This window comes from Biomphalaria glabrata, chromosome 3 (genome assembly GCF_947242115.1).
Source record: "Biomphalaria glabrata chromosome 3, xgBioGlab47.1, whole genome shotgun sequence".
In the NCBI taxonomy this organism is placed as follows: domain Eukaryota; kingdom Metazoa; phylum Mollusca; class Gastropoda; family Planorbidae; genus Biomphalaria; species Biomphalaria glabrata.
The window spans coordinates 54648520-54674125 of record NC_074713.1 but is presented as its reverse complement, the minus strand read 5'-3'; the positions used below and the strand labels follow the sequence as shown (position 1 = coordinate 54674125).

Below are 25606 nucleotides of genomic sequence, written 5' to 3'. Positions count from 1 at the left end.
ACACTACTTGTTCAGTTGTTAATTAGATTTTGATTGATCTGATGGTGCAAAAAAGGGCTAGAATTTGTCTGCCCAGAATCTAGGGGGGAGTGCACCTTCTTGCGGGCGCTCATGCATATGCGAGTTCTCAAGCGATCGCCACAAGATAGTATACGATAACAAACAAGATCAAATGCTCAATAAGTTCACTCCAGATGTAAATATAAACACTCTTTAATACAGAATAGGCCACAGTCGAGTCAGTCACTAACAATGATGTTATCTCTTTGAGAGCCTATCAATAACTGATTTAAAAGTCTACACTAATTTCTAATCCCAGCGTCTATGTCATCACTATAAAATGTGCGTTCATTGTCGGTCTATTATAGTGCGTAACTAAACTAAGTGCCTGGTCGTGCGGTTTGCGCGCTGGACTGTCGTTCAGATTTATCGATGGTCCCGGGTTCAAACCCTGTCCGCTCCCATCCCCTGTCGTCCTGCTGGAGGTTTGGACTAGGAAGTAATTATCTTCAACTCTGAAGGAACATCCGAAACATGTAAAACATTTTACAAACATTTTAACACCTTACAATGGGAGAGAATTTCTAGAGTCTAGATTGTGCAAAAATTCGCATTATTTATTATTTTTTTATTATTATATTTTTTGTAAACAAAAAAGGTTTTGGCTAATATGCTAACCGAACTAATTACAAGTTAAATAAATAACATTATTGTTATATTACCGGTACGGTGGTGAAATGAAACAATTCTACAACTCACGAAGCATATATTAATAATAATAGTAATAATAATGCGAATAAGTCAGTTAAAGCTAATGGATCCGTTAAAAAACCATAGACTATATTAAAAACAATGGATGTTATTGTTCTTCACTGGTTAGTACGAGATTACAGCGAACGTCTTTAAAGAAAGTGAGATATGATTGTTTTTTTTTTTTTGTTTTTTTTACATTAATTTTTGTTGGTCTACTGAGTCTACTCTACTAAGCCTAGTAGATCTAGATCTATATCAAACTTTCTGGCACATATTATCTAGATTAGATCTAGTGATAAGTGAATCAAATAACCAAGTCCAAGTTAGGCAAGTTAGCTAGATCTAGAATCTAGAGATCTATCATCTAGAATCTAGTACTAGTCTAGTAGTTAGTACTAGTAGATCTAGAATCTAGAGCTAATTACTAAGACTAATATGTTATTTGTTTATTTTAAAATTTTTATAGATCTACTACTACTACTCTAACTCTTAGTCTTATCTCTACTAATCTAATCTAGGACTAGACTAGTGTCTTAGCTAGTTGACTGTTACTTGAGTCTAACTTTACTGACTCTAGATCTATAATTATAAAAGATATCAATATCTAGATTCTAGATCTATTAAATTATTTTAGAGATCTAATCTAGGCTTATCTAGGTCTAAGTCTAACTCTAGACTCTAGAGCCTAGAATAGATCTAGATTTAGAATCTAGTCATTCTAATGTACTCAGTACAGATCAGAATATTGTACTCGTTCTGTTACTCACTTACTGTTAGTTAGTACCAATTACTCTTAGTCTTAGTCTGTATGATCTCTAAAAACAAAGTTGTCTACTCTAAGTCTATTAGTTATTTAGTAATAATAGATCTATATCTAGATAGATCTATATTCTTTATACTACCATATTATTATTAAATCATTATTGAATTCCTTCATTCGTAGAATGATTATGGTTCATCTCAAACACTTTTTCATGTGGCTGTGGAGCCCTATTTTGGAGAGACACTCCTGTTCACCTATCTGAGATGAAAGCTTGGACATTGTTTATGGTCAGAACAATGTCGCCCACACAGCAGTTTCCCCCCTCTCCACGTAGCAGATGTGACCAAAGGAAAGGAATATCCTGTACAGTTTGGGATCAGTAGTGCCGCAGCTGTAGCACAGTAGGCCACAATCTGCTTAAGTGTCACCAGCTCCTGATTTTTCCTCAGGGTTGTCTCCCAAAGCCTTTCATGTGTTTGGGTATAGCCGCATGGCAGCGGAGGTTTGGACTCAAAGTTTTCCTTCTCCTAGCCAACCAAGGCTAACAAGCCCCTCCTATCCAAAGCTTACTGGTTTAGGCGCCAGTTGCTCGCCTTTGCCCTGCCGGGCTCAGTATCTGAACCACACATGAAGGCCAGGAGTTGGACTGGTTGTCAAAGGCTATTTGAGATGTGTGCCATTGGAAGCATTTAATAGGTAATGATGGGCTTAAGACCATTGCCACTTCCTGTGTTAAGAACATTGTGGAACCTATTAAATTATATTATATATTCTTAGACTAAGTCTCTATATAATATATTTACTCATGTCTCAGAATATTTCTATAGATCAAGATCTACTATCTATAGTCATTAAAGCTTACCATAAATGAGTTCTATTCAATCTCGAATTATTGCCTTGCCCATAGGCCCATTAGCCTTACTTATTGACTAGATCTATAGAGTAGCCTCAATAGGCCTACCATAAATTATAAAGCATAAATCTGTAGTCAATGTAATGTATAGAATAATATAGATCTAAATTCTATTATTATAATAATAGATCTAGAATCTGTTATTACTATAAGTATAATATCAACACTGTCATCATGGCTTCACATAACATTATAAAATGCTATGGCACCCCTGTAATAATGCAGTGGGTACCGAGTCACATAGGTGTGATTGGCAACACAATTGCAGACTCTTTGGCCCACCAGGGAGGGCAAATTCCACCCACTGAACAGGCTGTAAGTTTTCATCAATCCCTGGCTATAATACAAAGAACAGAAATGGAAAAGTGGTTTGAGTGCTGGGACAAGTCCCAAAAAGCCTGTGGAGTCTGGGAGCGCATGAGGCGCCCTGACTGCACTTCCCTGTGGTGGAGTCTGTCCAGGCCTGAGCAAGCTATTATAGCACAGTGCACGACAGGCCACTGTCCTGTTGGCTCATATTTCTCACGGCTATGGCCAAATTTTGATTCACTGTGCCCCCCACTGATGTGGCAGGTCTGCAGCAGTACCGCCCTCTGACAGGGCCTTATATTTATAGCTTTTATATAGCGCTACTTTCATGCTTATAGCATGCTCAGAGCGCTTTGGTCCAATCTCATTTGTGGACCAGTGGGGGGAGGAGGTATCTAGGAGTTGGTTTTCCGTGCTGCCTTTAGGCGCTCAGTAAACACAACTCTGCCCAAGTCGGGTGTCGAACCTCGAGCCCCCTTCTAGGTAGCCAAGCCAAGCCAAGTTCAAGCGCACTTGGCCTCTTGACCATGCTTAAAGGTATCTGTGAGGTCAGTTTCTATTATCCCCTCGGTTGATATAACAATGGGGTATATTATTTTAGATAACTTCCATAAACGCTTAATCTCCAAGCCTAGGTTCCCATATTTTCGTTGTTTTTTCAACTCAGTTTTTTTCTTAAATTATGAGTTATTATTATTATTATTTCTACATCTCTTTAAACCTCTCTTCTTTTTTCCTCAGGAAAACCAAAGAATAGGAAAGATAAAATACTCTTATGCAGTAACCACTATTACATCTCAGAGCGTAAGTCACCCATTGGTGACAACAATATAATTCTAATGAAATCAAGGAAAGAGAAGTACACATGTTCAACTTGTGGTAAACAATATGTCAATAAAACAAGTTTATACCGACATAGCCTTAGTCATATTGAACCCAAACCATACAAATGCGTTTTGTGCAATAAAAGATTATCTTCCCCTAACTCCTTACAACCACATATGGTTCGACATGTCGGATTGGAACAGCATAAATGTCTCATTTGCCAGAGACGATTTGCTTCCAAATATAGCTTAAAAGAGCATTCCTCTATTCATGCAGATAAAAAAAAATACAAGTGCCTCCTTTGCAACAAGGGGTTATCTAAGTTTTACAATTACAAGCAACATAATCTTATTCATATTGAGAGAACTTTAAATCATTCTGGATTAACAGGAGAAGAAAGTTTTGAATGTCTGGTTTGTAAAAAAGTCTTTAATAGTCACGTGGCATTCAAGCGTCACAACCGGATACATGGAGAAAAAGCGTTCAAATGCTTAATATGTAGTAGAGAATTTCATGAAAATTGGAAACTTATAAGGCACGGAATAATTCATGAAAAAAAAACTTACCAGTGCTGTATTTGTGACAAAGTTTTTTGCAGTCCTTGGGATTTAAGATCCCATAAATTAAACCATATGGATCTTTTGTCATCATTTTTCACAAGAGAAGATTGCTTTAAATGTTTTGTTTGCTATAAAGATTTTGCCTCGTTAGCTAATCTAAAACAACATAATCTAATCCATTCGTACGAAAAACCAGTGAAATGCAATGTATGCATGAGAGGCTTTGCTCAGAAGTCTTCACTGAAATATCACCTATCGTCTCGGAAATGTTGTAACAGCTTCAGAAATTGTACTCTGTGTAATCAAACATTTTCAGACTTTCAAAGATTTGAAATTCACATGCGTGGCCATGTTGGGAAAAAAACATTTCAATGTCTCGTGTGCAATAGACAGTATTATCTATTGGAAACATTAGAGCGTCATGTGGGAAATCACCTTGTGGATAGTACATACGTTGTACTGATGTCAGAAAGAAAATAACATCTTTCTATCCTTCAACAGTTTCACAATTTTGAGAACTTTTTATCAAATAAATTGCCCTTTTATTTTATTATTTTTTTGCATTCAGATTACTCTGCTGTGTAAATAGCATTACAATAAACATTATGTTTTAAGATCTCTTATAAGATTGTATTATCTTAGTTGAAAAGAGAAGCTTAACAAAGGAAACCGCTCTGGCTGCTTGGTAAACACTTCAAACAGTTGTCATGATGGTCCTGAGTTCAAACCCTGCCCACGCTGTCCTGCAGGAGCCTTGGGCTAGAAGGTAATAATTTTCAATATGAAGAAATGTCTGAAACTTATGAAACAAAAAAAAATAAAAATTGCCAAATTCCCACAAAAAAATAAGTAAGAAAAAAAAACATTTAAAAATGGCGATGTGAAAAAGATAAATAGAGCAATGGCAGACATGGCTTATTATCACAATCAGCACCAGTCACTTGACTTTGATCATAGATGTGTTTTGATGGTTCATGTAACCCATCCCCTCTTCCTCCTGATCAGCAGCTGTTCTTGGCAGAATATCAGGAGAGAAGTCCAGTCACTGATCCACTTATCCAACTAGCTGTTCTTCTTCAGGCTTCATCCACTGTACATTCAACTCCAGGATTCATTTTTTGACAGTGAGTTATCTCTTGCAAGAGAACTTAAATCAACCACCCTCAGAATGGTTATGTCTGCACTGTATATGGCAAAATATGTAGGCCACAGCTGGGTACTGTTTAACCGCTTGAAATACTGTACTCCTCATTAATCTTCAGACTCTAAGAAAGGCCTTATTATGTCTTACAATATGACCAAACAGAGATAATATCTCTCACAGTATTGAGGTGTTCCTCCTTTTATCCAGCCAGAGTGTTGACTTGAAAAAGTTCAAATTCTTCTGATACCCAGCAGTTTTCTGCCACATAGGCCTGTATTCTTCTTTTAGCCTCAGCGTTCAGTGTCCAACTTTTACAACCATACAGGAGTACAAAAAAAAGACTCAAAAGAACACAGTTTTCATTAGATGTGAAGAAACATGTAGGACATAGCTGGGTGTACATAGCCACATACATTTTATCTGTCTTACTTTGTTTTGAGACTCAAAAACAGCACCATTATAAGCGAATATAAATGAAATGGATTAATCAAAATGTTTTTGGGAGACGTATAAAGAAGGTGAAGAAATGTTTCTATAGTTGTAATGATTTGAAATATCATGCAAAACTCATACAGATATGTAATACTCTTCTTGGTTAAGCTTTGCAAGTACTGCCTGGTCGTGCGGTTTGCACGCTGGACTGTCGTTTGGATTTATCGATGGTCCCGGGTTCAAACCCTGCCTGCTCCCATCCCCCGTCGTCCTGCGGGAGGTTTGGACTAGGAAGTAAACTATCTTCAACTCTGAAGGAACATCCGAAATATGTAAAACATTTTACAAACTATCTGTATGAAAAGAGACATACTTTATAATATTGAGATTAAAAAAAAAAGAAGATTTCTCATCCCAGTCATTAGAATCTGTTCTGTTGAGCTGCCAAATTGAATCATTGGTCAAAAGAACTAGCTACGTTAAACAGGATCCTTATATTTCAAGGCATTGAATCATTTGGGACCAAAAGTTAGAAGCTCTGTAAAACTTCCCATCGAAGGACCCCTTTGAAGAATGTTGCGCAAGTGGCAGCACCGCGCTGTCTAAACTCTTCACCCATTGGGTTCAGGTATATCAGATGTTTCACAATGTTTTAGTAGGACATTTAGAGCTGCCTATTATTATCATCAAAGAAATCCGTCCCATTAGCCTTTACGTTGTTTTGAAAACTTTGTATTTACCTGCATGTACAGCAGGGGTTCTCAACCTGTGGTTCGCGACCCCCTGGGGGGGGTCGATGACGATTTGCCAGGGGTCGCCTAAGACCATCGATTAATGGATTGCTTTTGTCAATTTTTCTATTGCTGTGTAAGTGTGGGTGGGTGGGGGGTCGCGGAAGAGTGGGGGGTTGTAAAAAGGGGTCGCCGAGCTTAAAAGGTTGAGAACCGCTGATGTACAGGGTAGCTGTTAAAATCTTTTTCAATGTACAAATATATTGTCATTTCATGTCCACATCTCTGTATTGTTAAGAATGTCTCAAGGCCAATATTTGTATTCATTCTTAGGCTGACCATTCAAGCATGATATGATCTGTTGTTGGAATATAGGAACTATGTCAATGTTTTGATCTAGTATTTGTTCTAGTTTTTAATTTGTTACACTGTTTTTTTTTTACTTGGTTTAATTACAGTTTCTTCTCTTCTTTTGGTATATCTTGAATTGTTTTAATTTTCTTAAACTTGTGAATCTAAAACCACCCATCCATAAGCCTTTATATTTGATAAACTTCAACTCTCTGAAAAGTGTATATGTCTATGCTCTTGTTAATTGTTGAAGTTACCCCAGTGATTTTTAAAGAGGGGAGTGGCCTAATTTAACACATGTCAATCATGGGCTCTTCTTTCATTTTAATGTCAATGTGATTTAAATTTACCTTAAATGTGATGTGCCTGAGATCAGTTGAGGAGACTCTGCTATAATATAGCAGAGGTTTCTGTAATTGTATATATTACTATACCAGTATATGATTGCCTTTCAGTGGATAAGAGGGGGAGACTAATGTTATAATACTGTAAAGCAAGTTAATTTATGCTTCTGAGACTTTTGGAGTGCCTTTAAGATCTTCGTATACATAAATAGAAAGATGAAATGGTATATCTAATAACAAGCATCACTCTTGACTTGTGGACTTTAAATTTGATATTTAACTCTCTTTTTTTTTTGCTCAAGTTTTATTTTGTGAATAATTTGTTTCATGTTTAAATATTATCAATACATATTCTTTCACCATTGTGTTATATTTGCTATATTATATAACTATCATGATGCGAGTGTGATTGCATGCTAGATTTACAGTCTAGCAAAACTTTGATGGAACATTGTTGGCCACATGTTACTGTTCCATTAAAAAATGATCACTCTCAAAACATTTTTGTTTTTCTATAAAAATGTCTGTGTATACTTTATGTCTGTGTACACTTGCAGCCTTTAATGATTTCGTACCACAGAATGACTAAAGAGAGTTCCATATGAGAATTTCTTGTACTAGAGGGTCTGGATCTGCCAGTGTAGCAGGTTAAAGATAGTCTTTCAACCATATTAGAGATCATTTTGTTACACCTAGTTGAAGATGGAGTCTTTCAACCATATTAGAGATCATTTTGTTACACCTAGTTGAAGATGGAGTCTTTCAACCATATTAGAGATCATTTTGTTACACCTTATTGAAGATGGAGAGTCTCTCAACCATATTAGAGATCATTTTGTTACACCTAGTTAAAGATGGAGAGTCTTTCAACCATATTAGAGATCATTTTGTTACACCTAGTTGAAGATGGAGAGTCTTTCAACCATATTAGAGATCATTTTGTTACACCTAGTTGAAGATGGAGAGTCTCTCAACCATATTAGAGATCATTTTGTTACACCTAGTTAAAGATGGAGAGTCTTTCAACCATATTAGAGATCATTTTGTTACACCTAGTTGAAGATGGAGTCTTTCAACCATATTAGAGATCATTTTGTTACACCTAGTTGAAGATGGAGAGTCTCTCAACCATATTAGAGATCATTTGTTACACCTTATTGAAGATGGAGAGTCTCTCAACCATATTAGAGATCATTTTGTTACACCTAGTTGAAGATGGAGAGTCTCTCAACCATATTAGAGATCATTTTGTTACACCTAGTTGAAGATGGAGAGTCTCTCAACCATATTAGAGATCATTTTGTTACACCTAGTTGAAGATGGAGAGTCTTTCAACCATATTAGAGATCATTTTGTTACACTTAGTTGAAGATGGAGAGTCTCTCAACCATATTAGAGATCATTTTATTACACCTAGTTGAAGATGGAGAGTCTCTCAACCATATTAGAGATCATTTTGTTACACCTAGTTTAAGTTAAATATGGAGTCTTTCAACCGTATAAGAGATTATTTTTTTTTATACCTAGTTTAAGTTAAAGATGAAGTCTTTCAACCATATTAAAATTATTACTTTGTTACACATAAACTTTTGAAACTAAAACAACTAAATAAATAATGTGTTTAATCTGAATGGAATATGCTAATCTTTTTAATCTTATACATGAGGATGGCTGCCTGGTCGTGTGGTATGTGCTCTGGACTGTCCTTCTGTGGTCTCGTAGGTCCCGAGTTGGAACCCTGCCTGCTGCATTATCTTCAAAATCTGAAGGAACATTCAAAACATGTAAAACAATGTACAAAACAAGTTTAACAAACAGTATCACTGCATTTTATTCTAAGGCTTATCTTCGAGTCTCGAAGATTAATTAATAGTGCGGTAAAATGTAGGAAAATACCAAATTGATTTGGGCAACCAAACTCCTAGTCTACAATGTCTGCATTCTGAGCACACTTCTTTATGGCAGCGAGAGTTGGGCAACTTACATGCGTCAAGAACACAGATTGAATAGCTTCCACTTACGCTGCCTGCGAAGCTTGATGTGCATCTCCTGGAGGGATCATGTCTCCAACCAAGACGTTCTGAAACGGGCCAATATGCACAACATCTATACTCTTCTTACAAAGAGAAGACTACGCTGGCTCGGTCAGGTCACTCGCATGCCAGATAGAAGAATCCCTAAAGACATACTATACGCTGAGCTTGCAGAGGGAGTCAGACCCAAGGGCCGCCCAAGACTAACCTACAGAGATATCTGTAAGCGAGAACCACAGGCATCAAACAAAGTATGTGGGGACAGATAGCCCGATACCGGACAGCATGGAGACAGACTCTACGTGCTGGTACGAACTTCGCCGAGTGCAAAAGAAGTGAAGCTGCATCAGTCAAGAAAAAGAAAGCTGCCCCGTCAGCCAGCCCTAAGTCAGATGCATACACATGCATGAACTGTGGCAAACTGCCGCTCCAGAATCGGCCTGATCAGTCACACCAGATTCTGCCCCATCTCAAGACGAAACCAAAGCCATTGATTCACCTGGGCGCATCCATTGACTTCCGAGACACAAAGACCCATATATATATATATATATATATATATATATATATATATATATATATATATATATATATATATATATATATATATATATATATATATATATATCTTCAAAAAAGAAGATGATTACGTCTACGCGGGTTCCGAGATCAATCTTTTTATTGGATAACACAATCTTAAATAGCTGTAGAAATGAAATTAATTCATGCACACAAAACTAAATCTATATTATATTGATCAGTGTACTAATAGGAGCTTCACCCAACGGTTCACTATACGATACGCAACATCATATACTCTGTTGCATTTCACGTCTCTCAGAGATGACCTTTTCCCTTTGCAACTTCTCGTGTAACTAAAGGGGGCAAGTCCTAAATATTCACCCACGTTCACGGGTTAGGCATTTGTAAACACCAGACCCTGCAGCGTTTTCAGACTTCTTTCCACTTCTGGTGTGTAGGTACGCCATCCAGGACTCCTCCATTCGTGCTTGCTCTCAACGTAAAACTATCCCGTACTTCTTTCTCACAACTGTCGGGTCTAATTCTGAAGAACTTTTTTTTTTTTTTTTTTGCATATCTAAGAGGTGGACAAGCTGTAGTTCTTCTCCCTTCTACATTAAAAAAGCATCAAAAATTACACCCACAACATTACCACATTTAAAGGAACTTTTTGAACAAAAGTGCCTAAGAAAAATCGAAAAAATCTTGGAAGACAACGGCCACCCGCTCCATCAGAACTACGTCAGGTCGTCGCGAAGTGGGCGACTGCTGTCAATCAAAACAAGAACGGAGCGGTACAAAAACTCGTTCGTACCTCACTCCGTCAGACTCTATCACCGCCACTCATTGATCAGGGAACATGAAATGCACCAAGATACCTGTTTGTAGTCGCTGAATGAACTCTTTATGTTGTCTGTTGTATGTATGTGTATTTTTCTGTTGTGTTGTCTTTATATGAGAAAAGAGTCCTTGTAATCACTACAAATTTCCGTAAGGATCAATAAAGCAGTCTTAGTCTTAGTTTTCTAATAGATCACCATACAATGTATTTTTGGAGTCTTGAGAGTATGTGGGCTATGTTTTACTACTCTATAGCAGTGTGCCCGACCCACACAGTTCCGGTTGACTGGGGCTTTACTGGTAGGCTAACTACTCATCAAAGTATATAGCACCACACGCTATTCAACAACTGTAATGTACTGGTGCCTATTTCCTTAACTATTCATATTTCTTTATCCTTTTGCACATCTTTTAATATGACGGGGCCAAGTAACCAAATTGTTAACTATTTCTAGAGGTTGTTCATTATTGTAATGTTCACGTGAGGTGCAGTGCCAGTATTTTGGGTTTGCTTTAACTAATGTGTAAGCCAAACTTCAGGCATGCAGCAGACTGCTTTTGGCATACGTTCGTCCCCCATTCGGGATACGTGCCCTGCCCAGCGTAACTGTCCACCCATAAGAAGGCCCTCTATACTGTCCATACCGGGGTTCACAAGGACATCGTTGTTTGTAGTGCGGTCTTGTCACCGTATGTCCATGACACGGAGCGCACTCTCAACCCTTAAATTGGAACAGAGACATGGGTATTATGCAGAAAGCAACTTATACTTGAACCAGACTTATACAAAGCATTTAACAAACAATGATTGGGAACTGAGACTTGAGCCCTGAGTCTGACTCTTTTTCAAGGCTAAGTTTATATTTCTTGTAGTTTTAAAGAATTCACATTAAGCTGCAATGAACATAGGCTACATGAATCAATAACGGAGCCCTGAAATTATTTATTTCTAGATGTTATGGGCTAGAATCATAATAATGTGATCTAATTACTTACATTAATTGATTGTGTACACAATGTAAAATGAAAGCCTATTCTATTTTAAAATTTCAATGTGTTTTTTTGTTGTTGACATTTTATAAATACTTAGGCCTATAACATATAGATCTAAGCCTATTACAATGTAAGATTATTAAAAATTAGAAACAGACTTAAAACATATTTATGTCTATGCTTAAAATCACTGACGCCAAACATACGGTACTCAAACGTAATGATAGCAGTCTCCTCGTCTGCTAAGGGTCTCGTGGAGCGGGTTACAAGGCGGACCCCCTTCGCCAAATATTTTCCCTGTATTCTCAGCTTCAGGAATGCAATTCATAAATCTGCAGCGCAATGTTCTGCTGCTCTTGTAATTAAAAAGTGCAGGTCAAATATCAAATTAGCTTTTCACAGAAATTTTTTTAATGGAGCCTGCCGACAAGTAGAAAAACCGAACTATGTGTGCAATGGTTTATTTGCGGATAGACTCAATAGCAATTTTTATAACTTAGGCGTAAAAGAGTTGATCAAACTCTTCCATGAAATAAAATCTCGTTAAATAGATATCTACTTAAAATACGGTACAAAAAAAAAATACAATAATTTGATGAATTCTAAGGATACAAAAAAATTAGATCTACATCTAGATCTATATCTATCTAGGTAGGTTAGATTGTGAGTATTATTATATATATAAGATTAGATTTTAGAGTCTAGATCTAGATTATATCTGGCAACTCAAGAAAACATGATTATATGATAATATTGAATTGATAATGAAGAATGATGAAACTGGAACAGACACTGAGACAGTGACTCAGTCAGTGACTGACAGTCACAGTGATTGAGTGAAAGTACTGAAAGTGAGTTGAGTGAGACACAATTTTTTTTTTAATATTTAGACTCTAATAGTTAATTGAAGCTAATAGAATATATAAATAATAGAGCAGTGAGTAGTGAGATTTAGATTAGTAAAATCATTAAATTTAGAAAGCCTTCAGCCTTCATAGTTCAGGTCAGGCAGTTCAGGATAGAAGACTTAAAAGTAAAGTAGCAATTATAAAATTAAAATACATAAAACACTGATCCATAAATTAAATAATATTCAAATACAAAAACAAAATTTAATGTAATAAAATACTCAGAAAGACACAAAGATAAAGGGCAAAAAAGGCACATTTCTAGTTCCATATGCTAGGACAAATTTGTACAAGAGCTCCTTCTTTCCTAGTGCTATTAGAGCATGGAATGGTTGCCTGAGCTAGCCAGGAAAACCAGTGACTTGGCAGAATTTAAGTCATTGGTTAATATGCATGACTAAATGCATGACGATAGGACGTAATCATCTTCTTTTTTGAAGTAACACTTTTTCAAGGCCTAGTAATTTTAGATCTAGATCTAGAATCTAGTAAAATTATAAAGTTTTGAGCTACAAGTGTCTTCGTATTGTTGTCTATTTAAGATTCAAATATAAATGAAATTGTGTGTTAAACTTTTATTAAGATGTTGCCTATCAATAGTGGATAGATCTGTTCCTTATTCTATATTACTTATGAAGCCTTTGTAGTGTTCAACCACTGATGGCTCCCTATATGTCGTCATAAGCTACATAACTAAACAATTCTGAAGTAACATTTCTCACTACCAAAAAAAAGTATTTTTGTGTAACAGATACATATTTTGAAAAATTTTAATTTTAGTTTTAATCAATTTTCAAACAATATAATAAGACTTAAAAAAAAAAAAACTCTATGCATTTTTCTAAGAGGTAGCTTAAAACATATCCTGCTTTGCTGTTTTTTGTTTTTAATATTGTTTAAATCTAATAGTTGATTTGTATAATTGTTCATGAATATTCTTAAATTATTTTTGGATATTGCTACATGTTCGTGAAGCCGACTTGGTTGCACAACCTTATCTGAAAATGCTGTCATTCAAAGTAGAACATTGGGGTACTTTTTATCTAGTGGCAATTCACTAAAACCTTTTAAAGTATTCACCTACATACATACAGATTTCCATAACAACACTTTGTCAATGTTTTTTTGTTTATAAAAAGGTACAAATTATTCTATTTGAATGTTAGCTTCAATGTTTTTTTAATTAATTATCAATATATTAACATATGTAGATAAAATAAACTATAATCTTAACGGCATATTACCTAGTTTGTTTATCAAATCATAAACATTTATGCGCGCAAAATCTAAGAACAAGATATACCCTCCGATTAGAGCAATAGAGTAATGATTTAAAAATAGAATTTATGGGATTCCCGAACTCAATTTCTAACGTTATTTTTGTTCTTAAATTGGAAGCTAGCTAACTATAATTTGTCTATATTTAGCTTGCAATTTTAATTTTGAAGAATTTTTTTATTTGTTTTCTTTCAGTGCACCCTTAGTTTCTTCTTTCCCCATTTATGCCCAGCGCCCCCTTACTGCCCCGTTTTGACCAGCGCCACCCCCCTACCGCCCCTTTGACTTTCAGCGCCCCCAATTTCACAAAAAACACCCCCAGGGGGCACTAGCTTCCCCGTTGAATACCACTGGTCTAGTCACTTATAAAGTGACAGAGTTTTACTAGATCTATAATATATATCTACTCTTGGTCTCTTGTAACAGTCATTAGACTCATTCTACTAAAGTGAATGAAAATCAAACTTATAGATCTATTTTTCTATTAGATATCATATTTATATTATAATAATACTAGTATACTTTTATATAGATCTAGATCTTAATAGTATATTAATAATATATAATGAAGTGCTTATTTCAACCAGCTTAGAGTAGGCTGTATAATAGCCCTATTCTCCGTCAACTGTGTATAGGCTTTAACACTATTCCCAGTCCACTATACACAGTTTACTGGGAATAGGTTTTTTGCCTATTCCTAGCTGGTTGGGAATGCGAATGCATCAAAATTTAAATTAAATTAATCAATATTCAATGGTTTAAACTTGCAATAGCCGAAATGTTTAATGAAAAAAAAAATCTCGAGGCTCTGGTAAACTCAGCTTTCTTTAAAAAAAATCACATTGCTCCAATACAGTTACCAAATATTTTCAATGGTTTTATCTAGGTTTATCTAGATTTATCAAGGTTTATCTACATTCCCTATCTCTACATTACTCCATATTTAGTTTTTTCTGTGTGCTTGCACTTTATCTTTGGAAAGGTTTCTACAGGGATGCATAATTTACTATTTAAGTAGAGCTCAATTTTTATCAATTAATTGAATCTAATTTTAAACGAAAGTTCTTTTTAGAATTGTTAAAATTTCACAATTGTATTTTCTTTGTGCTTGTAGATTAATGTAGGCCTACTGTGGACCATTTCCTGCCTGATGGTGTGGTAGGAGCTTTGGAATGTCATCACTACAGTCCCAAGATTGAGTCCACCCCGCAGCGCCCCGCAGAAGGTCTGGCCTTGAACGTAATTATCTTCATTTCTCAAATATCAAAATGAATGTCAGATACTTGTCAAACAATTTCATTTGAAATTCATAACCATCCCCCATAAATCATTTCAGTTTGGGATTGTGAGCGGCAAAATGGAAGATCAAGCACAATTGATGCCTGGTTCGACAGATGTCTTCTTGTCTGCTGATGCTAACTATGAACATTCATCTCATACGCCAGGTGACATGGAAACAGTGGACACTGGATGTCTCGTACAAGAGCCTGATGCAGTTGGAGCAACCGATAATGGATATATATCACAAGTATTGCATTCTGTAGAAGTGGAAGTATTTGGTGAGTTGTCTCAAGACAGCCAGCAACTTTTTTCCACTGAGGCATTAAAAGTCACAGCTAAATCAAAGAGCATGGATGAGACTGAACAAGAAGTAAGTGTTTGAATGAGAAAACAGGCAGTTAGGCTCGTCCCATTTTAGTTTTAAAAGTCACTGAATTGGTCATTGATCTCTAAAAATATAATTTGTTGTTTTAATATCAATACTACTTATTTCAGACACCAAGTGTTGTGTGTTTCTGTTTCTTGTTGTGTGTTTCTGTTTCTTGTTGTGTGTTGTGAACTGGTCTGTTCTTGTGTGTCAAAATGTCTTGGTATCCAGGTCAGCTTGTGGTGTGTGTGTGTGTACTGTGTTATTGTGAACTGTTTTGTCATTCTTGTTCAATAAAGCCAGCCTAGAATCCAGACATCTCCTCCTGTAGTAGTTTATTAGGTTACCACACTAAGTTGTCTTGCTCTGACGACTTTGTTAGAAATGCATATATAATATATATATATATATATATACAATTGTATATGTTAGTGCTTTGCAAGAGGTGTGAGTGAGGTGGCTGAGGGATAAAAGCACTATTGAACCAAGGGGACTCAGGGTCGAATCTCAACAAAGACTGGGAATTTTGGATGCCCCAAAGTCCGCCATACTCTGAAATGAGTTGGCAATGTAAAATTGGTTGGTCATATTGCTAACCACATGAGAGCCTGATTAACTATTGGCCATAGAAAAAGTGGATCTGGTCTGATAGCAAGGCTTGAAAGGGGTGACTTTCCTTCTTACTTTTTACAAAGCTTATATATCAACTCACTGTCTGTTTGTATGGTCAAAAGTTTATACACATTATTTCTCCCACACCCAATCTCAGGTTAAGCTGAAATTATTTCTTTTACCTGACAACACAAGAATCAATTTAAAAAAATTAGCCAATTAGTTAATTAACTATTGGTAATTAATTATTTTGTTTGGTATCTTGAATGAGGGAAAGAAATCTTACTTGACAGGTGTGGGGGCATAAGTTGAATTAGTCCTCTTGAGGCCCTGAGTGAACTTTTTTTTTTTGCATTTAAAAATTATTCACCAAGAGACGCCCTTCTTCCCTCCCCCTTTCACAACTGGTCGGGACAAGTGATAGGATCATGGGACATTGAGATAGCTGAAAGCTGAACTAAAGCAATTGTTAAAATTATTTCTAATTACACAAGATTTATATGTCTAGGTCAATTTCACATATTTCAAGATTGACCCAAACTATAATTATATAATATATTATTTTTTTGTTGTTGTAAAACTGCTTTTTAAAACCAATTACGGTGAAATCCAACCACATATCCCTTTCTTCCCCCCCCCCCCCCCCCCCCCCCCTCTCCTTCCCATTGTCCCAACTGGTCCAGATAAGTGATAGGATCATAACGTATTGAGAAAGCTAAATGCATGAAATAGTGCTAAACAAAAACAATTGGTAAAAATATTATTAATAGCACAGATTTATTGTTGTTGGTCTAGATCTGTTGCAGATTTAATGACATGACAAACTAATTGATACAATTACACTTCGTATAAACTTTAGAAAAAAAATGTTTTCTTGTTTATTGTTACACAAAGATGATTGTATTGTACATCAACACAAAGAGGATTGTATTGTACATCACACAAAGATGATTGTATTGTACATCAACACAAAGATGATTGTATTGTACATCAACACAAAGAGGATTGTATTGTACATCACACAAAGATGATTGTATTGTGCATCAACACTACTAATCAATCGCATTTCTTTTATTCCAAACAGAAACAAGTTGAAGAGCAGACGGAACACACGAAAAAACATCCAGAGAGTATCTCAACACAACATTTGAAAAGCGAGGAACATACAGTCAAAGAGACAGAACTTACAAAGCAACTTGGGAATATTATCTCTTCTGAAAACACTGAAAATAACATTGACAGTCATAGTTCCGCGGCTAAGAAATTTACTTGTCCGGTTTGTGGAAAAATATTTTCTCAACTGTACAGGTTAAAACGGCACAGCATAGTTCATGCAAGATCGCGGCCCTTTTGGTGTTCAATCTGTAACACAGAATTCCCTGGCAAATCAGAGTTCGATGATCACAGAAAATATCACGCTGAAGAGAAACCGTTTGAATGTTCAGTTTGCAAGGAGCGTTTTCGATTTCAGCATCACCTAAACCGACATGGCTTGGTGCACCTTGAGAAAAAATCACTTTATTGTCCCACTTGTAATAAAGAATGCAAAACCAGAGAACGGCTAAGGATTCACAGCCTGATACATACAGATTTTCGTTTCCAGTGCCATGTCTGCAAAAAAGAATTTACCGATCCCTCCTCTTTGAGAAAGCACAGGAAGACGATTCATGAAGGATTAAGACCTTTTGAATGTCTGGTCTGCCATAAGAGATTCAACAGCAGTACTCATTTAAAGCAACACACAAATGTTCACATCAAAGAGGCTGAAAAAGGAACCAAGTCTCAAGAAGTGAGCTCTGCAGAAATTGCTGACAGGGGACCTTTTTCTGTACAACCGTCAAGAAAAGGGGATTCAAATGTCACCGAAAATTATATAACTGAAGTAAGTTTCTTAACCTGATGTTGAGTACAGGCAAACCTTATTGGGTTGAATCAGCTAGATACAAGGTTTTCTTGAAACAACTAACAGAAGGCTATTTCTTAGTTGAACTCTTGCTTTGGGGTGGGTGGGTGTGGGCATATTTTGTTATTTCTGATTTAACTCTTTCTCTCCTAATTGACGATACCATTGTTGATTTGACCACAATAAATTGATTTATGTTTTTTATAAACATTAATTTGCATTATATAAAAAGAGCTTGCGGTCCCCTTCTATTCTATACCAAATTAGATATTTTATGATAAAAAAGTTGTTGAGGTTTAATCATAACAGGGAAATGAATTGCAAAGGAGAAAAATGAATAATTCCGTCGGATCATGGAAAATAATTACGGAGAGAAAGAGTTAAACTTATTTACTTAGACTTATATCCTGACAATGTCTGAAGCCTGTTCCCGACCTGGAGTCCACTGCTCTGAGGCCCTCCATGAAAGTGTAGTGCGAAGTTTTACGAGGACGTCCCTGTTTTGCGCTTTCTTCGTATTGGCCTCCATGTCATCACAACTCTTGGTATGCGTAGCTCATTTTGTCGGAGAACATGTCCCGCATATATTGTGTATTATATTTTGAGTGATTACAGGTTCCTGACTTAAAGCTTTGCAATTTGAGTTAAAAGGGTTTTCATTGTTTAAATTACTAAACATATCTACATTAGAAACTCTGGCAATAAGTTCTTCTTTGTTTGAGTGTTTGGAAGATATGGATCTTCACTAAATAACAATAATAAATGAGCATTGTCTGATCAACACAATCCTATAGTAGCCTCAAGTCATCTTCACATCTAGCATTCAAATAAAAGAGCCTTCACATTGAGACTAAAACGTTTTAAGGGGAAGCTAGTCACTTTTTTTTTTTAGATGCTGTTGTTATGGGGTGATGAACTTGTTCTATGCTTGTTTAAATTGAATTCTATAGTTGCGTTTTGAACCTGTTTATTCAATTATTATCCATTATTGTTTTTTTTTTTAATATAATTATATAAATAATTTTTTTTTGTCCGTTACAACAGGTTAATGAACAATTCAATGGTAACAGCATTCGAGAAAAGTGTCAGCCTCTACCCATGAAAACAATTTCCGCTGAAAACTTGGAGCATAAAGATTTTATCGACACTACTGGAGACAAACCGTTCAAATGTCCAATTTGTTATAAAAAATTTTCTTCCATAGGGAACTTAATCAACCACAGCAGTGGCCATACCCTAGACAAACCTCACAGGTGTTTAATTTGTGACAAAGGATTTCCGGACCAGTATAAATTAAACAGACACCTCATAGTCCACACCGACGCAAGGCCTTACCAGTGTTTAGTCTGCGGCAAACATTTTAAATTACAAAAGCACCTGAAAAGGCACGACACGAAAGTACATGGCGACGGGAAGCCATTCAAATGTTCTGATTGCAACGAAGAGTTTAGACAATTGAGTGGCTTACAATGGCACATAGTGAAACATGCTGAGGAGAGACCGTTTGCTTGTTTGGTTTGCAATAGAAAGTTTAAATCCAAGAGATATCTCAGAGAACACAATTTAACTCATACAGATCGGCGTTTTAAATGTGACATTTGCGATAAAGTGTACCGCGACCATTGCGGCTTAAGGAGGCACAAGCGTATTCATGCCGGCTTCCGGCCTTTTAAATGTCGTCTTTGCAATAAGCAATTTAGCAGAGGTTCACATTTAAAACGGCATGAATCGACTCATCTTCGGAAAGGAGAGGATCTAAATTCACAAAAGCTGGTAGCTGCGCAAGCGCTGACAAACATGGAATGTGAATCACAGAATACAAGTGTCTATGGACATCATGTAAGTTTCTTTCTGTGACATTAGTTTTCATTGACATCTATGAAACCTTTAGGGCAGGGTTTAATCCACGAAAGTGGAGTGTGGCAGGAGACCTTTTTTTTTGTACCACCAGTTTAGAGCCCGCAAATTTTAATGGCTTGACCCTTCACTAGTCTCCAGGGCGGCGGCTGATCAGTTCAGCATAAGCTATAGACCCCGACAGACACAATCCCTACACCAGGCGAGTGTTTGACTGCCCCAGACTTGCTGAGGTCTGCCTCGACAGGTCTTGGAAACCAAAAATTCTCGACCTATATGGTGACATTTATGCATTATGCAATACAGCAGGGTTTCTGTCCAGGGCTTTTGCAAGAGAGGATTTAAGCCTCTCAAGCCCTCACTCAAATGGAGTATGATGATGATGATGATGATGAAGAAACCTTTTGAGACAAGACAAACATGCCGAGATGTAAAGCTCATCTGTCTCTGTTGTCTATGTTTAACTCTTTCTCTGCTAATTGATGATGCCAACGTTGATTTGACCCCATGAAATCAAATTGATTTTTAGATTTATAAACTTTAATTTGTGTTGTGTAAAAAAGAGCATGCATACCCCTATAATTCGATACTAAATATAACATTTTCTTGACAATGGTTATGCTTGCCCTGGATGTGGCAAAATATGTAGGTCACAGCTTGGACTACGCAGCCACTGGAAATACTGCATTCCTCACTAATCATCGGACTCGAAGACTAGCCTTATATCTATATAACATTTTCTTACTGTAAAAAAAAACATTATTGAAGTTTAATCATAACAGGATAGTGAAATACAAATGAGCGAAATGAATAATTCTATCGGAACGAAGAAAATAATTATGGAGAGAAAGAGTTAACATACGGCTAGCTTAATTGCCTACCACCTCTTCTTCTTCTTTAGTGTATACTGAGTACCCATTGATGTTGGGTGGACTCAGGAACATCTTCAAAATCCTAAAGTTTAAAATCTTAGTGGAACTTGAGACCCCTAAGTTTTGAAACCAAGTACGTTATCACTCTGCCACATGCCTGGGGATGCAGTGGCTGAGCGGTAAGGCGCTCGGCTTCCAAACCGGGCTCCCGGGTTTGAGTCCTGGTGAAGACTGGGATGTTTATTTTCTGGATCTTTGGGCACCTCCCCTCCAGCTCTAATGGGTACCTGAAGTAAAAAGTTGGGTTCTTTTTTTTTAATATAAAAACCTAATGGGAGTTCTAACAGCTCTTAACCGTCTCAATCTAAGAAAAAATGTCATCTAGATTGATCTAATAGTGTTGATTTAAGATATCTATCGGTACCTGCTTTATGTATATATACTTTTATGTCTGTAGGTGCATGTGTTTGTGTTATATATATCCACATATTAAGTTTATATGTTTCTTCTTGACTCTTCACCAGAATGCACTACCAATCACAGAAGGAAACAGTCAAGAAAGCAGTGTTGGTAACCGATCTCTGAATGGCATGCCTAACCCTACTGATACCACTCAACTAGACAGTGTTGATACCAGGTATATGAATAATAAGCTTAGAACAATTAATACCAATCATTTCGACTGTCGAGGTGTCAGAGATCTAAATCACCAACATGCTCCAAATGATTACAATCAACAAGGCAGTGTTGACATCAGAGGTCTGAACAGCCAAATTTACCCAGTAGCTCTATCTTGCAGTATTCCTCAACAGAAGATGTACGATTGTGCACATTGCAGCAAAAAGTTTTCGAACCCGATACTTTTAAAATTACATGATTATATTCATACTGGCCAGAAGCTGTTTAATTGCTCTATCTGCAATAAAGGTTTCATGAATAAAAAAAGACTAAAGACACACAGCCTGTACCATACTGGAGTGAAACAATTTTCATGCCTTGTTTGTCAGAAAGGATTTGTCCTCAAGTCAGAGCTAAGAGTGCACAGCTTAAAACATAAAGATCGTGACAACATAGTCTTTAGGTGCCCTACCTGTAATAAAGAGTATTCAACTAGTTCTTCTATGAAAGTGCACAGCAGGATTCACGCTAAAGAGAAGTTCTTTGAGTGTCCAGTGTGCAAGAAAACATTTGTCGCTAAGGATTCTTTACAACGACACGAGACGACGCATCTTGATGAGGAATCTGTGACTTGTCTTATCTGTAGTAAAAAATATAAATCCAGAGGTTCCTTGAGACGACACAATCTGACCCACACTGGAGAGAAACCTTATGAATGTCCCGTCTGTAAGAAAAGATTCTTTGATCATACTAGTCTAAAGGAGCACAAAAATGTACATCTTGAGGTGAATCCCTTTACATGCTCCACATGTGATAAAAGATTTTTATCCAAAAGAAAACTAGACATTCACATTAGGAATCACACTGGAGACAAACCTTTTGAATGTCTTGTTTGCCGTAAAAAATTTGCTTCTACGTTACGCTTGAACTGTCATAGCCGAGTACACCTCGTAGAGAAGCCCTTCAAATGTCTCACGTGTGATAAAGGATTTATAAGCAGGGCGGCATCTCTAAGGCATAATAGGATTCATACGGAACAGAAATCCGTTGAATGTCCCGTTTGCCAGAAAAAATATTTCGACCCGAAAGATTTAAAGCAGCACGAGATAGTGCATCAAAAAGAAAAACACTTGAAGTGCCATTTATGTCACAGAGAATTCCCCACAATCTACCGCTTAAGAAATCACGCTAAAATCCATATTGGACAGAAACCGTTGCAGTGCCTGGTTTGTATGAGAAAATTTTACAGAGTGAAAGATTACGTTGAACACAGCTCGTCACATTCTGACAGTAAGCCATATCAATGCCCAATCTGCCATAAAGGGTTCAGTAGAAATGATCATTTAGGGCAGCACGCTAAAGTTCACGTGCAAGAAGGCGTGTTGAAGTGTTCGCAGTGTGACAAAGAGTTTTTGTCCAGAAAAAGTTTAGCCTCACACTGCGGCAGTCATACAAAGGCTCAAAGTCACGAGGGCAAACCCTTCAAGTGCCTGGTATGCAACAAGCAATTTGATCAGAAGTCGAAATTGACAAACCACAGCTTCTCCCATGCGTTAATAAAACCGTTACGGTGTCCAGTTTGCAATAGAGGATTCAGCATGAAGTCAGAGTTAAAATCTCACATTTGGACTCACACTGGGGAGAAACGCTATAAATGTAGCATTTGCCTGAAAGGGTTTGAAAAGAGAACTAGATTTGTGAAACATCAATCAATCCATCAACGCTGGAGTAGCACCATGCGTTGTCATCTATGCAATCAGACATTTTATGACTTCAACAAACTTGAAACCCACATTCGACTTCATGTTGGAAAGAAAACATTTCATTGTCTCCTCTGTAACAAACAATTTTGTCAGAAGTCCAGCCTTGAAGACCATCTGAGGAATCACACCAAGACAAGAAAACTGGCCAACCCATCTTTTCACTTAGCATCAAAGATATTTTTTGATCCAGGTTAAACAGCTTTGGGTTTTTCCTAGGTTTTAGAAGCATGTTGGTCTGGGTAAAAAAAAGCTAGATCTTTGACTGTTCAGTATTTCTAGATTTTTGGAAGCATTGCTAGTCCTTGTCATTTAATAAAACATATTCTGTGAATGTTGGGTTTTCTATGTTTTTTGAAGCAGTTGGTCTGTGCCACAAAATTGTATTATGGACAATACATGTTTTTGTAAAGGTTTATGTCAAGATATATTACATAACTAAATAAAAAAGGCAATAAACTGAATAGACCTTAGAAGTTATAAATAATTATAATATTATTTATAATTTGTTAACTACTTACAATATAATTAGTCCACAATATAATTGCAATGCACTGTAATCTAAAAATCAGATACAACTTTAACTAGTAGCTTTTAAATACAAGTTTGTTAAAATCTGTTGAAAAATTATTCTTTTTATGTAATTTTTTAAAAATAATTTAAAACCTTTTTTGTGCTTCTATAAAATGTATATAAAAATGATTCTAAAATTATAAATTATTATAAATTATCTATCAATACCTATAAATATCCAATATTAATATGCCATATTGTCAGTTATATTAGTTGTTGTTTTTAACTGCCCCCAAAAGGGAGAAAGCTGTTCTTATTTTTGCATGTACTGTCTATTGATTCACTTTAAATTTAAAAACCAACAAGAAATGGTATTTAAATTCCAATTTCATGACAGTTTGCAACTTTAGGTTGCAATAATCTTTTTTTTTTTTTTTAAATGCACCTAAAAAAAACATATATATATTTATTATTTCCTATTAATAATACTAGTATCTACTAATACAAACCCTTTCACTAACCCCTTTTTTATGCAATAATAGGGCAGACTGTATTGGGAAAGGGAGAATGCATATTTTATATTTTAACAATCATGCTTACAACCTAGTCAAAATAAATAAATAAATACATATATCTGAGTAATGGCAAATGTGTTGTTTGTTTTTTTGTATGAATTACAATATACACCAACACTTCGTGATAGGTGCACCCTGGGGTGATTAGTCTCCAAACTTCCAGGCCGGAGTTGCTAACATAATCAGATTGTTGTTTTGGAATGGGTTGCCTGAATCAGGAAAACCAACGACTTAGCAGAGTTTGCTATTGATATTCACAAGCATGACTCGATTGACACATGAAATGCGTAGGACGTAATTATCTTTTTTTTTTAAATTAACGTCTGTAATATATAAGATAAGGCAAATTCACTTCAAGCATTGACTTGCAACATTGCATCTAGCCCAAGAGAGTTGGCAACATTAACCAAGATAGTCTATCCAGTCTATCGTATAGGGCCAGTGTCAAAATTTAGTATAACTGTCAAATTACTATGGATCCCTGGGCACATCGGCATCACAGGGATTGAAACGCTAATAAACTATCAAAGGCGGGGTCATCTATGGAACAACCAGACAGACCAGTGAACTACCTGACTCTCAGGTCAATGTTAGTCAGCAATCACAAAGAGGAATGGCTCAACCAATGGGCATCAGGAAACACATGCAAAGCCATGTACAAAGAAATGACCGCGACAAACAAACTGGACAGTATTAGATTTCCTCCCCTGCAAAGAGCAATCTACACTCTTTCAACTAAGAACTGGACACACGACACCTTTAAATCACCACCTTAACGAAATAAATCCCACTAACCTACTCCTTTGTAGACACTGTGCCCACCATGATGAAACCCTGTACCATATCCTCTGTGAATGTCTTATCTCAGTGATGCCCAACCTAATTCGACCCGCGGGCCATTATAATTTCAGACACTCGTGTCGCGGGCCACATGAACGAAAAACGAATTGAAATTGACTTAAATTTGAAAGTATTTGATTAGAAACCCTTGGATCTAGTACTTACATTAATGAATTGGACATTTGAAGCTTATCTTTTTTTTTTTTCACGCGACAGAACATTGCTTATTTTTTTTTTACTTAAAATATGAACAACTTTGTAGTTAGCCTTAGAACGACTCATTTTCTCTTTTTAGTAAATATTCCCATCGATCGTCCAATCTGTAGGCGTAGTTAAACTAACTTTTATTCGCGGCTTAAATCAAGAATGTCACCATATTTGTTTTATAATGCCTTTACATGTTTTTCTTTTTTAAAGTGTCACACTTTCTTTACAAATCAAACATGTTGGCTTATTATCATGTTCACAAAAAGTAAAGATCCGTTCACTTTTTGTGGTAGATTCTACATTCAGAGTCCTATTTAATAAGCCTACAAATATTAAAGGTCATAGTACCAATTAACTAAAGAAAAATTGAGGGCCCTAACCGTAACGTAGATAAAGATACATTTGTCAACCTTTTTTTTTTTTGGATGGGGGATTTTCTACACTTTGTGCCAACATTTCGACGGGCCGGATGGAACCACATCGCGGGCCGTATTTTGGGCAT

At 36.3% G+C, this 25606-nt stretch overlaps 1 protein-coding gene across 2 annotated transcripts; it reads left to right on the top strand.

The window, feature by feature from the left end:
• Nucleotides 1–816: 816 nt before the first annotated feature.
• On the top strand, nt 817–24124 carry LOC106054485 (zinc finger protein 845-like). Of its 2 annotated transcripts, XM_013210367.2 has the most exons (8): nt 858–911; nt 2003–2212; nt 3480–4889; nt 14814–14938; nt 15036–15350; nt 17044–17841; nt 18907–19701; nt 21116–24124. In XM_013210367.2, exons 5-8 carry the CDS (start codon nt 15057–15059, stop codon nt 23165–23167), a joined length of 3939 nt encoding a protein of 1312 aa, XP_013065821.2. In that variant the 5' UTR covers nt 858–911; nt 2003–2212; nt 3480–4889; nt 14814–14938; nt 15036–15056; the 3' UTR covers nt 23168–24124. The 2 variants fall into 2 exon arrangements, with proteins under 2 accessions (XP_013065819.2, XP_013065821.2); XM_013210365.2 differs by lacking the exon at nt 2003–2212 and having other exon boundaries at nt 817–911; nt 14814–14924.
• The last annotated feature ends 1482 nt before the right edge of the window (nt 24125–25606 follow it).